Here is a 16,830-nt window from a genome sequence, read left to right on the forward strand (position 1 = left end):
CAAAATGGCAATTCTTCTGACCTGATGGAGCCATAATTGTTTTGACAAAAGTGGCCCATTTTGGATATATACCATCGGCTAGATAATAGCCTTTGGTATATTGGTGGTCACTGATCTCATAGTTGCACGGTGGAGCATGACCTGCCACTAGTTTGCTGAACACCAAAGACCGTTGCAACACGTTGATGTCATTGTGTGATCTCGTCATGCCAAAGAAAAGAATGCCAAATTCACAGGTTATAATCTGCCACAGCTTCAAGCACCACACTGCAATATCCATGACATCCTTTATATATACATTGCCAAGCAAACGGGCAGTTCTTCCATGATAGTGCATGCAATCGATGATTCAAGCATCCCAGTGAATCCTCTCACAGCATTTCGTGCCATGATCCTTGCAGTCCCTTCTTCGGTTAGCTCTCTCAAGTAGTATTTGCCAAACTTTCCCACCACAACTCGGCAAAACTTTCTCATAGCGGCAGTGCACTTCTGAATCGACGAGAACCCGGTATTGCCAACAGCGTCGTGCTTCAGCTTGAAGTAGGAGTCAAACTCTCGAACGCCGTGGAGGATATTCATGAACAAACCCTTGCTCATCCTATACCGCCGCCAAAAATTCTCGATCTGTGTTGCGTCATCTGCGAAGTAGTCATTGTGTAGCATGGTATGCCCCTCCATCCTCTGGCAGGGCTTCGACTTCTTTCTTCCGAGCCTTGAACCTCCGCGGCGCGGCCTCTTCCACTTCTCCGTCTCGGCGTCAAGCATGTTCTGGAGGGACGCGGTGATCGACAAATGCTCCCGAATGTCGTCGTCGAAGGCTTGCTCTTCCTCCAACATTCGGACGATCATCTCGTCGTCGCTATCCATGTCTGAAGCAAAATAAATTGTTAAAATTCAGTTGTGGCAGAGGAGACAACGAAAAGCGACCTATCGTGCCTACTTGATAAAGTGTCGAACACGTTATGTGTGTGGAGGTGGGGCGGATTTGACGACGCGTTCTGGACGCATTGGCGAAGCGGTGGCGGCGAAAAGGCCGGCGAGGGAGCCAGCCACCATGACGGTGCCCGACTCAGAAGAGATTTTCCATCGAGATGGCCGGCAAATCGAGCGGCGGCGGAGAGGTGGGAGGCGCGACGAGAAATAAAAGACGAGAACCAACCGTTGTGGATATGTTCGCCGACAGGTGAGAGTCCGCCTCGTTTTTTGTTGTATCCGGCGTGCCCGAAACGTCCCCTGTGAATCGGAGACGAACTCGAGGCGCCGGACACCATATTAAGCCGCGCTGAATGAAATGAGGCTTTGAAACGCGTGGCTAGGAACAAAAAATTATCCGGCGCCTGAGATGCTCTAACATGGTTGAGCAGGAGTCCTAGTACGACTAGGTTTGTGTCTTGGATCACGCTGCTTTTTTGGGATCCTTCGAGGATAAGGAAAATCTTCTGTTCCTGCTTGACCGGCCGTCCGACGGGACGGAAGCCGGCCGGACGACGCGACGTGACTGCGAGGTACCTGAACAAAGCGGAAGCAGGCGGTAAACCACAAGGAATACGATGTGCAGAAAAATGCAGCAAAGCCACGCCATGGGAATGCAGCACTGAGCATTGGCAAGGAACAAACCACAGCACATGACTCCCAAATTCAGATAAATGAATCCCAGAAAATGGATCTTTTATACGCCGAGAGAAAACTAATGGAGAACATGACATCACTACAACATCTTTTTTTTTTGGAAAATGCTGCCAATCAGCCCACCGATCATGGGGAGGAAAATCGGTCGTTGCTTTCAACCCGCACGTGGATGGGTCCCACTGCTCCTTATCCTAAGGCTGGCCACACAAATCTTGCTTCCTCTTCTCATTACCCAAATCCCACCTTGCCCCAGCGAGCGCGCCGCGCTGCTCCTCCTCCGGCGAGGGCGCCTCCCCAACTCATCCCCCGACGAGCGTGTTTGCCGCCCCAGCTCCTTCTCCGGAGAGCGCTTCTGCCCAGCTCCTCCCTCGGGGACCACGTGACCACCGCATCTCGCCGGCCTAGATCCTCCCCCGGCGAGTCCGTCGCCGCCCCAACACCTCCTTCGGCGAGCGTCTCTGCCGACGAGCGCGTTGGCCGGCAAGCGCACCGCCCCTGCTCCTCCCCCGACGAGAGCCTCCTGCGGCTGCCGGCAAGTGCACATTTTTGCTCTCCATCCAGCCGCTCGAGGTACTGCACCGGGTACCACTGCGGTGTTGTCGCCGGCACCGGCGGTACTGTGGAGATGGCCAAGGATCGTGTGGGGTGCGGGTACGGCAATTTTTTGTTGTTGTTTTTATTGTTAATTAATGTTGTAAATAATATTTGGATTTGTTGTAAATATAACTTTTGCATGGGAACTGTTGTTTTTCTTTGTTAAATTTGTTTGCTGGTTATTGTTGTAAACATCCAAAATAGTTGTTGTTTTTGTTGTTAATTAATGTTGTAAATACATTATCGATTTATTGTAAATATACTTTTTGGCATGAAAATTGTTGTTTTTTGTTAAAATTGGGATTGTTGTAAACACCAAAATTAGTTGTTGTTTTTGTTGTTAATTAATATTATAAATATGTTATCGATTTGTTGTAAATATATTTTTTGGCATGGGAACTGTTGTGAACATCCAAATAAAAAATGTAAATTTTGTTGTTAATTTATTGTTGTAAATATATTGGTGATTTGTTGTAAAAATATTTTGGCACAAACCGTTGCTTTTCATTGAGTATTGTTGTAAATTCCCTATTTTATTGTATTCTTTTGTTGTAAACATTCAACGTAGCATATTGGGGTGGGGTACGAGCCTACAGTAGAAAGCGACATGCAGGACATGCAGCAGGAAAGCAACCTTCAGTGCGACAGCAGAGACACCGTGTGCAACGTGACAGCGGAAAGCGACGTGAGCGAGGAAATTACTGCCCAACGTATGATCGTAATCCAATGGCAGGAACAGCAACCGATTGTCTGACCCGTGGTCGGGCGACCGAGGGCTAGCACGGCCCTTTTTTTTTTTGAGGGAATCACTACAACATCTAAGGTATTGCCAGCGGCCTATTTGGATCAGGCCGCATATACGAAAATTGATGCCCGGCCTCGTTTGCACAGTTGGGTTGGGTAGCCCAGCGGCCTGATGCAACTAATTTTTGTAGTAATATTTTTATTGATAGGAAAATATATAACATATTGCAGAAAAAAGAAAAAAACATAGCTAAAAATTAAAACCCTCTGGTCACTAGGGTTGCCGTAGAGGAGGTGCCCACGGGCACGGCCAGTAGAAGGTGCCCTGGGCGGGCGGAGGCGCTGGTGCCGGAGTGGGGCCTGATGCCGACGTCGGTGCTATCGTGAGAGGAGGCGGTGGCGCGCACGAGGGTCACCACAGGGGTGATCGGCCTTCCCTACGCCAGCGCGGACTCGCGCAGCTGGACGGCGAGACCATTCCAGTGAGCGAGCTCTTGAAGCTCACTCTCCGTGATGGCCATCTCCATAGCCTCCTCGGTGAGGTCCAACGGCTGGACCTCATGGTTGACGTTGTCGCTGTCATCCTCATCGTCGTCATCGAAGGGACCGCGTGAAAGGATAGAGATGGTAACCTAGAGGTGGGTGAGTACGTTCTACTAATTTTCATTAAATTTCCTTGCAATTTTAGGCTTTGCGGAATAGTAAGTGTGTCCAAACTAGGTGAGGCAACCTATATGATGATACAAAGTACTTCAAGCACCAAGGCTATCACAAATGTAAACAACACAACTAAATAGATCGGTTAGATATAACCGAAGTACACGGAGACGAAGATGTATTCTAGTGTTCCCTTCCTTGGGAGGAAGGCACGTCATGTTGGAGAGATTTGGGATCCCACGAAGGATTTCCCAATGCCACAAAGACTCACCTTCTTCTTCGGAGCCTATTCCACGAAGGAACAACTCACTCACTTGTGGTAAACTTTAAGGTAGTTTTAAAACCCTCGCAAACTTCTTGGAGCAAATCCAAAATCCGGATGCTTTCAAGTGATCCTAACCGGAGACCCTGCAGCACCTGCTTCTTGGCTGCGTGGTGGTGCAGGAGGTCCGGGTGTGGACACTCCGGTGTTGGCACAGGATGGAATGGCTCCCGGAGGCGGACTCGGGGCTGCTAGAGTGGTGGAGTTCTCGCTCATGCCCCACGGCTCATAAATGAGACATGTGGAGGGCTACCATCCTAGTATTTTGACACATCTGCAGGCACCGGAAAAACATGATCTTCACTGGTGAAGTGGCTTCGCAGTCGGCCATTAGGGAGAAGATTAGAGAGGAGTCTGATAGGTGGCGACCTCCCTCCCCCCCTCCCCACCCCACCCACCCACCCACACACACACACTTGGGAAGAGATAACTTTGCCTTCTTTATCACCCTTCTATATGATTGATAAACCATTCCATAGTGTATTCTCGGAAAAAATGTGCTTTTGATTGTTAGTTTTGGTGGAACGATGCATGCCCTCTCGGGCCATCGCCTGCGTGTTATACAGGCAAGGAAGAGCCTCCTGCGTGGCAGTGTAAAAGGGGGTATGTGTACGGTTGAAGTACTACTACATACACCGTACACGTATGCACGTACATGAATACATACTCTAACATCACCCCTTAATCTAAAGCTCGGGCGCTTGAACTCATCTAAACTTTTGACAGGCAGGGCTTTACTGAATCCATCAGCTATATGGTCCTTGGTAGAAATGAACTTGATGTCGAGACTATTGTTGGCAACACGTTCACGGACAAAATGATAGGCTATCTCAATATGTTTAGTACAAGCATGAAAAACTAGATTGGTAGAAAGGAATGTGGCATCCAGATTATCACACCATAAGATTGGCTTGTCACGAAGCTTCACACCAAATTCATGTAGTAGTGCTTTGACCTATATCATCTCTGTAGTGAACTTGTTTAGCTCGCCGGTGATGTGGTCGTTGGCGCCGGTGTCATAGTACCAATTAGTATCGATGACATGGGAAGCAAAATTAGGACCTTTATTTCCACGATCTCCATTGTCACCACGATCATCTCCATAGCACCACCAACAGTCACGTGCAGGGTGGCCGTGAATGTTGCAAATCTGACCTGTAGTGTCGACGTACGGGGTGGGCTGGAGATCACGGCGGCGGCCACCATCATCGCGGACCGGCCACCATCATCATAGCATCAGGGGTGATCGTTCTCATAGCGGCGTTCATCACGGCGGTAGTCCTGGCGGCCGCGGTCATCTGGGCGACGGATGTCGCGATAGTCCTGCCGCCCACGATCTTCCTGGCGCGGGTGATCGTCCTAGCAGGGCAATCATCATGGCGGGGACGATGATCATCCTGGCGTGGGCAAGAGTCACGGTAGGCGACGTTGGCATAGGAGGTGAAGCCGGGGTCCTCAGCCTTATGAAGCCGATCGAACGCGTGGACTTGATCAAGGAGCTCCGACAGAGTGGTGTTCGGGTTGGCATTGACGGCGGTGCGGAGATTGTTGTAGTGACTCCCGAGGCCCTGGGCTCTGAAGGACATAGTAGACTAGCTCGTCATCATCGAGCAGTTTTCCAGCGGCTGCAAGCTCAAAGGCGATGCACTTCATCTTGGCGAAGTACTTGTCGGCGGAGAGATCGTTTTTGCGCGTGTCGTTGAGGGCCGAGCTGAGCCGCTGAACACGGGTCTTGGACTCGGTGTTGACATGGGCAACTGATGAAGTGCAAATGATTCTGATGGAGTTCTGTTCATGATGTCCATGCGCACAATATACTCTTGCAAAGGATACATCAAGTGATGGCGAAACCTGCAAATAAATTGTTTATAGACAACAAAGATCTCATCTCTATTTAGTGTTGGCTGCAACATACAGCAGCTGGCAAAATTGACATTAAATAATGCAATAAAAGCACAAAAAATTGGAAATGTATCTTCAGTGATTTTTAAATAAAGCATAACTGCACAAACATCATATTAGTTTCCTATACTTTGGTCCACACACACGACAAAGACACCAAAAAATCGGAAATTCAAGTCTTCAAAAATCTTAAAGAAACGATTCAATCATCTTGAGACAACTGGACTTATGTAGAGCTCTTATAACTTCAGAATAAATTAACATAATCAATGGCATCTAGGCTCTAGCGATGAACTAAAGACATGCAGCTGGCTTCTGGCAGTTAGTCACAACCGTTCGTCAGCCCACCAGGTCAGACTCTAACATCAGTAAAACGAAATCACTGTGGGGGAAAGATCGCATATCACATTGTAAATTGTGGTGTCCTGACTTTGGCATTGATCTTCTTGCAAATGTCCGGGACGCGAGAAGATCTCTGGACGCAACATGGCCGCCGGGACATGGCACATCCGGTGCACGATCCTCCCCGGCGAGGACAAGATGAACCAGATGATCCCACGCCTCAAGGCCTTCTTCCATGAGGCCTTCATGAACGAGTTCCGTGACCGGAGCTGATCTGGGTCGGATCTGCAGCTGCGCCACGCATGAGCTGAACTGAACTCTGGCGGCGCTGTGCTCTTGGCTCCCTGTAAAAGCCTGTGTTGTGCTACTAGTAAAACTTCTGCAACTGGCAGGCACTCTCCTTCTCAACTAATAAAAGCGATTAGCTGAAGATTCCTTGAATTGCCCGTAGCATGACGGCACGCCTTGCATTAACTGATTTCTTGAAGATTTCCTTGAGACCTTGACATGTCTTCAGTTTGACTTGCGCTCGATCACGAGGACGAAGCTTGTCTCACTTGCACGGCGTCTCCGGTGACCGCATTCATGCAAGATCACATGGATCAGCACTCAGCACGCACGACGCTCTAAACCGCCTGCCTGTATGAATAAATAGCTGCCTAACCGCATTCTTCCTCTCACGACCCTCGCACCGCAGGCACAGCTCGATCGATCAAGCACAGCCTGGATAAATATGCTGAGGTCCACCGGCAGCTGCCTCCTGCTGGTGCTCGCCCTGGCGGCGAGCCACCTGCTGCTCGCCGCCGTGGACGGCGCCGGCTGCGAGCAGAGCGGCACGCTCCGGCCGAGCCAGAGCCAATCGTGCGAGGACTGCTGCAAGGCCGGGGAGGCGTACCCGACGTACCGGTGCTCGCCGCCGGTCTCCTCCTCCACCGGAGCGATCATGACGCTGAACGACTTCGGCGAGGGCGGCGACGGCGGGGACCCGTCGGAGTGCGACGGCGCGTTCCATAACAACACCGAGCTGGTGGTGGCGCTGTCCACGGGTTGGTACAGCGGGAGCTCCCGCTGCGGCAGGAACATACGGATCGAAGCCAACGACGGGTCCGTGCTCGCCAAGGTCGTCGACGAGTGCGACTCCGTCAACGGGTGCGACCAGGAGCACCGAGCACGCCTTCCAGCCGCCATGCCGCAACAACATCGTCGACGCATCCCAGGCGGTGTGGGACGAGCTCGGGATCACCGGCGAGGAGGTCGGCGAGTACGACATCACTTGGTCGGACGCATGACTTTCGTACCTACGTAGCCGCCGGTGGCACTACATAAATAGCTGACCGGCAACATGGTGAATAAACTGCAAGCTGCAGCGAATACAATTTTTTTGAAGAGAGACAAAGATAGAATGGGAAAATGGATGCTTTCATTGATAGGGACAGGGGGTATTTATAGTACCTCAACAGTCGTGAGTACATAGTCGGTTATTACATGTTGGTGTCTCTTGGCAAAGAACACAACTGTTCGTTTTGCACAGCGATTGGACAAATCACTAATGTGCTAACTGTTATAGGGAATATTCTAAGGAATCTGCTAACTGCCTGATAGCCTAAATCTAAAGCTAATTTATTCCTAACACTTCCCCTTGGACAACGCTGTATTCTAATCTTAATATATCTCCGAGTGATGGAAAATCTTAGTAAGATCCTGTCAATCTTGAATAACAGACTTTTCGTGACCTTCTTGAGTTGATATCCTCCAACGAAACCTGTAAAATTATAAGGAGAAAATATAGGAATCCGATATACCGTTGGTATAATAATTGTATCATTTAAACCTATATGAGAAATCCATTGGAGAACTCATAAGGAAAAGTACAATATATTGTTATCGGATGATCAATACTAAGTTCAGTTCTGGGAAATTTCTCCTCCTGAACTTTGAAAATTTCTAAGTCGTCTCATACCAATGCCATGAATGCATTTTTGAAATGCAGCTGCTGGTAAAGACTTGGTGAACAAATCTACAAGATTGTCACAAGATTTTGTTTGCAAAATATTAATTTCTCCATTTTTCTGTAATTCATGAGGAAAGAACAGTTTTGGAGCAATATGTTTTGTGATATTACTTTTAATATATCCCATATGCATTTGAGCAACACATGCAGCATTATCTTCAAAGATAATAGTTGGTGATTCTAATGAACCTATGCCGCATGATGTCTGGATGTGATTAACCACTCTGCGAAGCCATACACACTCACGTGAAGCTTCATATAATGCAATTATTTCAGAGTGGTTAGTGGAAATTGCTACTAAAGTCTGTTTTGTTGACTTCCATGAAATAGCAGTTCCACCATATAAAAATACAAAACCTGTTTGTGATCTGGCATTGTGAGGATCTGAAAGTATAACCAGTTAAGGTCATATCTTGATTTTTCTGATAGAATAAACCAAGATCTTTAGTACCATGTAAATATCTAAAGATATTCTTTACTCCTACCCAATGGCGTTTTGTTGGAGCTGCACTATGTCTAGCCAGTAAATTTACTGCAAAGGCAATATCTGGCCTAGTACAATTAGCAAGGTACATTAGTGCTCCTATCGAACTAAGATATGGAAACTCGGGTCCCAATACATCTTCGTTATCATCCCTAGGTCTAAAAGGATCCTTTTCCATATCAAGGGATCTAACGACCATGGGTGTTTTGGATGGATATGATTTATCCATATTGAATTTTTCCAAAACTTTCTGAATATATGCGGGCTGATAAACGAGTATTCCTGAGGGAAGATGCTCAAGTTGTAAACCTAACCAGAATTTGGTTTTTCCCAAATCCTTCATCTCAAACTCCGTCATTAAATGATTGCGTGCTACAGATATATCTGCCGCGTTACCAATGATGTTGAGGTCATCAACATAAACTGAGATGATGCAAAATCTTTTTGAGGATTTCTTTGTGAAAACGCATGGGCAATCATCATTATTTGAGTATACTTTCTGAAGAAGGAACTCACTAAGCCGGTTATACCACATTTTACCCGACTGCTTTAAGCCATATAGTGACTTTTGTAATTTTCCACAATACATGTTGCGATTTATATTTGGATTAGGGATTTTAAGTCCATTAGGGACTTTCATATAAATATCCGCATCGAGTGACCCATATAGATATGCGGTCACTACATCCATTAACTGCATTGATAAATCCATTTGTACTGCCAATGATATAAAGTATCGAAACGTAATTCCACTCATTACAGGAGAATATGTATCGTCGTAGTCGATATTGGGTCTCTGCGTAAACCCTTGTGCTACTAGTCTCGCTTTATATCTCACCACCTCATTATTTTCGTTCCTTTTTCGAACGAAAACCCATTTAGCTCCCACAAGGAAGACTTTTTGAGGGGTAGGTATTACTTTAGAGAATACCTCTCTTTTATTAAGCGAGCGCAATTCTGCCTCAATTGCCTCCTTCCATTTAGGCCAATCCGAGCACTTCAGGCACTCTTTCATAGATTTTGGCTCTGGATCCAGTTGAAGGGTTTTAGCAATTTTAGAGGAGAAATATGTGTCGACAAGTGTAGTCTTTCTATTGTATGATTCTCCCGAATCGATATAGTTTATGGAAATTTCATTGATTTCTTTAGTCACCGTGTGATTTCCCATAACAACGGCGTCTGGTTGTTTCGATGTCCTAGCATTAGAATTTGTGTGCACAATTATGCTAGGTTCTTGATGTTGAACATCATCTTGGTGTCTATCAACTTCAGGTTGATTTTCATTTACCGTCATAGATTTCTTTTGTTTCCGCGGTGGCTTTGGAGAAGCCTTTTCCCTTAAGACCAGATTTCTCCCCCTTTTATTTGCAGTTGGGAGTTGAGTAGTTTTATTTGGTACCTCTACTCGTTCTGGTGCATTGACTGCAGGGATATATGATTTAGTGACACCTTTGTGATCAGTAAATGCGTCTGGCAAGTTATTTGCAAAGTGTTGCAAATCTATTATTCTCTGAACTTCAGATTCAGATTCTTTAGTACGTGGATCTAAGGATTGGATGCCTGTTACATTCCAATCTATTTCTTGGCATTCTTTGTGGTTTGTTTCTCCCCCTAATGCCGGGAAATGATCCTCATCAAAAATTGAATCAGCGTACCGGGCTGTAAACAGGTCCCCTGTTAGGGGCTCTAAATATTTTATAATTGACGGAGATTTATATCCCACATAGATTCCAATTTTTCTATGGGGGCCCATGGAGGTACGCTGCGGTGGTGATATCGGTACGTATACAGCGCAACCGAATTTTCGCAGGTGGGAAATACTTGGTTGATTGCCTCGTACTATTTGAAATGGGGAAGTTTCATGATATGCAGTTGGTCTGATTTGCATCAGATCTGCGGCGTGTAAAACCGCATGTCCCCAACAAGAGGTTGGTAAATTGCAATTCTGCAATAATGGTCTAGCAATTAATTTTACTCTTTTGATTAAAGATTCAGCCAATCCATTTTGAGTATGAACATTAGGTACAGAATGTTCTAGATGAATGCCTAAGGCCATACAATAATCATTGAATGCGCGTGAACTGAATTCAGCCGTATTATCCATTCTTATTGTTTTAATCCTGTGTTCAGGATGATTTGCTCTTAATTTGATAATTTGAGATATTAATTTGGCAAAGGCATGGTTACGTGTTGATAATAAACACACATGTGACCATCTAGTAGATGCATCAATTAGCACCATAAAGTACCTAAATGGTCCAGATAAAGATTGTATTGGACCACATATATCTCCTTGAATTCTTTCAAGAAAATTAAGTGACTCATTTTTAACTTTGAGGTAGGATGGCATAATAATTAATTTCTCGGTAGCACATGCGGTGCATACAAAATCTGATGACTTGGGAAATCTTTTAATTGGTAAATTATGACCAATAGAATTTCTTATAATTTTTCTCATCATACCTATTCCAAGATGACCAAGGCGATCATGCCAAGTCTTGAATTTATCAAGATTTTGAAAAATTATTTTGTACGCAACAAAAGGTACGGGTTTGATGTATGTAAAGTATAATCCGGATGAAAATGAAGGGAATTTTTCAAGAGTTTGTTCCTCATATCCGCCGCTTTTTGTCAAAAGCAAATATTCATTCTTATCCATCTTAACAGTTTTAAGATGGAAATCATTTGATTGGATATCTTTAAAACTTATAAGGGTACGCGTTGATTCAGGATACAAGAGTGCATTCTGAATTACAATAGTAGTACCCATAGGGAGTGTGAATGTGGCTCTTCCTGAACCAATTATTGCTTTGTTACTCCCGATTATAGTCATAACATCTTCCTTTCTCTTAGTAAGAGTTTGTGAAGTATTTTGTTTCCCTTAAAATTGTGTTAGTAGTAGCACTATCCACTAAACATAATTCTTCTTCCATCAGATTTTTCCCGTAATATTCTTTTCTCTGTCGAAACTCTTTCTCTGTTCTCTCCGGTGGCCTACTGCTTTTTGGCAGAACAAGTGCTGATGACGTGAAGAGAGACAAAGATAGAATGGGAAAATGGACAGAGAGTATTTATAGTACCCAACAATCGTGAGTACATAGTCAGTTATTACATGGTGTCTCTTGGCAAAGAACACAACTGTTCGCTGACAAATCACTAATGTGCTAACTGCTATAGGGAATATTCTAAGGAATCTGCTAAATCTAAAGCTAATTTATTCCTAACATTTTTAACACAAATGTGGCACTATGCTAAGCTAAGTTCTGGGACTGGAGTTTGCTTCTCTGTTTACATTGCTTGCACCAGTGCCGTGGTCATTCTTAAGCTAAGCGCATGGATTAGAACTGTACGTTAATTAAACAACCGTTATTTCTTTTTAATCAGAGGCAGAATAAGAACTCATGCCAAAAATTAGGATACATTCTAAGAAAATAAAACTCCAGTCCCAGAACTTGGCTTCAGTCTCCAATCTTGCGCTTCAGCCAAGATCCTTTGACCGGAATAATGGGGAAAAGCAAACTCCTGTCCCAGAACTAAATAGCTCCAGAAGATCCATATAAGGATGTCAACATTTTGCCCAAATTCAAATGTATGCTACAGATACATTTGAATTTAGACAACTTCCAACATCCTTTTACGGACGGATGGAAATACTAACATCAAAGCAAGTGCATATAAAAACAGAATAATTCTAGGTAACGATATTATATAATAAGGCACAGCAGATATATATCTGCTGACAAATACTTAACGTGGCAATTGCACCACACAGATGTTCAACTCGCACAGAAACTAGGTCTAATACTGACCATCAGATGGTCCAAACAATCTCACAAATAACGATTAAAATATAGACGATAACTAGCAGCAAGCTTGGCAGCCGCTGCCAAACTGAGAACGGCGACTAAATTAGTCGACCTCCTCAATCTTGGGGCCAGCACCGCCAGAAGCAGCCGGGGTGTCATCGTCCATGCCTCCCTCCATGTCGGCACCAGCACCCTGGTACATCTTGGCGATGATGGGGTTGCAGAGGGCCTCCAGCTCCTTCATCTTGTCATCGAACTCATCAGCCTCAGCAAGCTGGTTGGTGTCGAGCCACTGGATGGCAGCATCGATGGCGTCCTCAATCTTCTTCTTGTCCTCAGCCGGCAGCTTGGAGGCGATCTTCTCGTCCTTGATGGTGTTGCGCATGTTGTAGGAGTAGTTCTCCAGGGCGTTCTTGGACTCCACCTTCTTCTTGTGCTCCTCATCCTCAGACTTGTACTTCTCAGCCTCCTGGACCATCTTCTCAATGTCCTCCTTGCTCAGCCTGCCCTTGTCGTTGGTGATGGTGATCTTGTTCTTCTGCCCAGTGGTCTTGTCCTCAGCAGAAACGTTGAGGATACCATTGGCATCAATGTCAAAGCAGACAGTGATCTGGGGTACACCTCTGGGGGCAGGGGGGATGCCAGAGAGCTCAAACTTGCCAAGGAGGTTGTTGTCACGGGTCCTGGTCCTCTCACCCTCATACACCTGGATAAGCACACCAGGCTGGTTGTCCGAGTAGGTGGAGAAGACCTGCTCCTTCTTGGTGGGGATGGTGGTGTTCCTTGGGATCAAGACGGTCATCACACCTCCAGCTGTCTCCAGGCCAAGAGAGAGAGGAGTGACATCCAACAGAAGCAGGTCCTGGACCTTCTCATTGCCCTCACCACTCAAGATGGCAGCCTGGACAGCAGCTCCGTAGGCAACAGCCTCATCAGGGTTGATGCTCTTGCAGAGCTCCTTGCCGTTGAAGAAGTCCTGAAGAAGCTGCTGCACCTTGGGAATCCTGGTGGAACCACCGACCAGGACAACATCGTGCACAGAGCTCTTGTCCATCTTGGCGTCCCTCAAGCACTTCTCCACAGGCTCCATACACTTCCTGAACAGATCCATGTTCATCTCCTCAAACCTGGCACGGGTGATGGTGGAGTAGAAGTCAATGCCCTCGAACAGCGAGTCAATCTCAATGGTGGTCTGGGCAGTGGACGACAGAGTCCTCTTCGCCCTCTCACAAGATGTCCTCAGCCTCCGAAGAGCTCTTGGGTTGCCACTGATGTCCTTCTTGTTCTTCCTCTTGAACTCCTGGACAAAGTGGTTCACCATCCTGTTGTCAAAGTCCTCACCACCAAGATGAGTGTCACCAGCTGTGGCCTTAACCTCAAAGATACCCTCCTCAATGGTGAGGAGAGAGACATCAAAGGTACCACCTCCAAGGTCAAAGATGAGCACATTCTTCTCACCAACACTGGTTGCCTTCTTGTCAAGACCATAAGCAATGGCAGCAGCTGTGGGCTCGTTGATGATACGCAGGACATTGATACCAGCAATGACACCAGCATCCTTGGTGGCCTGCCTCTGCGAGTCATTGAAGTATGCAGGGACAGTAACAACAGCATTCTTCACGGTACTGCCAAGGAAAGCTTCAGCAATCTCACGCATCTTGATGAGGACCATAGAAGAGATTTCTTCTGCCGCAAACTGCTTCTCCTCACCCTTGTACTGGACATTGATCATGGGCTTGTCAGCAGGTCCAGCAACAACCTTGAAGGGCCAGAGCTTAATATCGCTCTGGACAGTGGGATCAGTAAATCTCCGGCCAATGAGACGCTTGGCATCTGCACATAGCACAGGTTACGTCAGAAATTGCCCAAATAAAACTTAATAAAGAACAGATATACTAAACAGAATATTCACATCTATAAACATAACAAAGAAAATCTGGCATTACATTAACAGTTCAATCTCAAGTGGAACACTCAAAAATTATCAGAATTTTAATCCATGCTTCAATGTATAATACCATCAAAAGGTAAAGGAAATTGAAGTAATATAACCGGCTATAAAGTAACTGAATGCTCATTAGGAGCAACCAGTGTCGCAAAGTTCCGTTCCCCCTCACTTTCTGCCATGTTTCGAGACACAGAATCACATATACGATCAAGCGTCAGATACCAAATGGCAATGAAAAACATTGAAAGCAATAAAAGAATCATTGGTTATAAAGCAAATCAATATTAATACGTGGAAAGGTGTGCAATCTCAGCCGAAAGATGGTGATCTAGTTTATAATAATCACAGTGATTCAGGAAATGGGATTATTTGCATCACAGATTGCACAGCAGTAAAACCAGGTAACCATTGCATATCTTCAGTGGTTCACCAAAAAAATCAGCTAGAAAATGTCAACTAAAAAAAGAGAGGAGATCAGATGGTAGTGCATGATGTATCATCACAGTGAATGCAGAATTGTTGTATGGATATTGTATCATCACTTCTCCAATCAATTGACACAAATAATTATAAGCATATAAGCTAAACAGGAATAAGACCAAACAAAAAAGAATGATTTTTAAGACCAGTACCTGACCAAAATACAGTACAAATAAAAAATAGTATCAAATATTGAAATGAAGTCGAACAAAGGTTTGAGCTGCAGATGGTTCAGATTGAAAACCATGAAAGCTATGGGCATGTTTTGCCTGCTGCCCATATTTGCCACGTCCTTAAACGGGCAAAACTGGAGCAAATCACAATGGTACCATAGATACCAAAGTCGATTTGCCCCAGTTTCGCTTCACAAACACGGTAGCAAACTCAAGCATGCATATAGCCATCCATCATAAAAGTCAGCAAAAAGCGCTCGGATTTTGTATCATCATATATCTGCCAGCTCCAGAGATACAAAACGAATACACAATACAATAGTAAACTAATAATTCAATGACAATTGGGAATAAAATAACACGGTGTCGTCATCACACAAAACATCATTTAACTACAAGGATTAAGTTACATTAGAAACCTACTTGACAAAGACCTCAATCATGGCCAACAATACAGACCTGAATTATCAGATCTGAGCCCCAAAATCAATTCAGAACCAAAACCTACGGTGTTTAGTAACCCACTGTGTAGATCTACTCTCAACAGATAGATTTAAGTGAGGCGAAACTATGAGCCCGGATCCAATTGCACACCCATAACCATTAGTACTACCAAACATTTGGTAGCACAAGCATCACTACAGCTACAACGGATCTGAGCGACCAACTTTTCCAGCGAGTATTAAATATATCCAACTACAACCACCGCGCATCTAACTAAACCTCACTAAGCGGATCAGATCAGTCACTTGATGAAAACAGTAAACAGATCTGGGCATGTAGGGAGTTGTAAGGTTCAGGGATGCTCACCGAAGACGGTGTTGATGGGGTTCATCGCCACCTGGTTCTTGGCGGCGTCACCGATGAGCCGCTCGGAGTCGGTGAAGGCGACGTACGACGGCGTGGTCCGGTTGCCCTGGTCATTGGCGATGATCTCGACGCGGTCGTGCTGCCACACGCCGACGCAGGAGTAGGTGGTGCCGAGGTCGATGCCGATCGCCGGCCCGTCGCCCTTCCCGGCCATCGCTGTTTCTCCGGCGAACTGAGAGCTCGCTAGGGTTTTTTTCTCTCTGGTGGCGGCGGGTCTAGGAGGAGGAGGAGGACTAGGGTTTCGAGAGGACGAGTTCAGGAGGCGGAGCCGCGAATTTTATAGTGCAAGGGGGCTCGTGGCCGTAGGACTCTAGAAGGTTCTGGGCCGCGAGTCGGGCGATCTGGAGCCGTTCAGATCTGATCCTACGGCTGAGGGCGCGTGGAGAGGTCCTTTTCCAGGGCGCCTTTCGGTTTGGGTCGTTCAAACGGCTATTTCCTGGTCTTTGCAAGAGGGTTTGCTTCCATGTGCGTACAAGGAATCAACTTTGCTCCTAGCAAAAAAAAAAACGCGGAGGCTAAGAAGTCATCTTTCCTTTTTTAAGGTTAAAAAAAAGAGTTTTAGAGTTTTATATAAGAAAAGTTCTCACATGGCTCTCTCGGGCGACTCCCTCCCATGGCGACCATCAAAGCGATTCATGACGGCGGCTAGTAGATCTCTATCCCGAAGGATCTCATCCCATCCTTGGACTTCTCCACGGGTGATGCTCTCGAGATCAAGGTTCGTACCACCTTCTCCTAACAAAAGAAAAACATGGAGGCTAAGAAGTCCTCTTTCTTTCTTTTTTATCAAGGGGTCTATTATGGTAAGTACGTCTCATGTGATCACCTGAAGATTTTCACGAGTAAGACCTTTGTTCATGTTCCTTGT

At 45.8% G+C, this 16,830-nt stretch overlaps 1 protein-coding gene, 3 non-coding genes and 1 pseudogene across 4 annotated transcripts; 1 reads left to right on the forward strand and 4 right to left on the reverse strand.

Moving 5' to 3' along the window:
* The first annotated feature begins 6,923 nt into the window (after positions 1-6,923).
* LOC124651090 lies at positions 6,924-7,572 on the forward strand (annotated as a pseudogene).
* A 4,789-nt stretch (positions 7,573-12,361) lies between these two features.
* Positions 12,362-16,212, reverse strand: LOC124653188 (heat shock 70 kDa protein 1-like). Its single transcript, XM_047192256.1, has 2 exons — positions 15,903-16,212; positions 12,362-14,324 (listed from the first exon to the last, which is right to left on the reverse strand). Exons 1-2 carry the CDS (start codon positions 16,114-16,116, stop codon positions 12,595-12,597), a joined length of 1,944 nt encoding a protein of 647 aa, XP_047048212.1. The 5' UTR covers positions 16,117-16,212; the 3' UTR covers positions 12,362-12,594.
* On the reverse strand, positions 14,535-14,673 carry LOC124658572. Its single transcript, XR_006989289.1, has one exon. It is a non-coding gene; the product is annotated as a small nucleolar RNA F1/F2/snoR5a (small nucleolar RNA).
* On the reverse strand, positions 14,742-14,825 carry LOC124658494. Its single transcript, XR_006989229.1, has one exon. It is a non-coding gene; the product is annotated as a small nucleolar RNA Z196/R39/R59 family (small nucleolar RNA).
* LOC124658490 lies at positions 14,908-14,988 on the reverse strand. Its single transcript, XR_006989225.1, has one exon. It is a non-coding gene; the product is annotated as a small nucleolar RNA Z195/SNORD33/SNORD32 family (small nucleolar RNA).
* Positions 16,213-16,830: the final 618 nt, after the last annotated feature.

Source organism: Lolium rigidum, chromosome 5 (assembly GCF_022539505.1).
Source record: "Lolium rigidum isolate FL_2022 chromosome 5, APGP_CSIRO_Lrig_0.1, whole genome shotgun sequence".
Lineage (NCBI taxonomy): Eukaryota > Viridiplantae > Streptophyta > Magnoliopsida > Poales > Poaceae > Lolium > Lolium rigidum.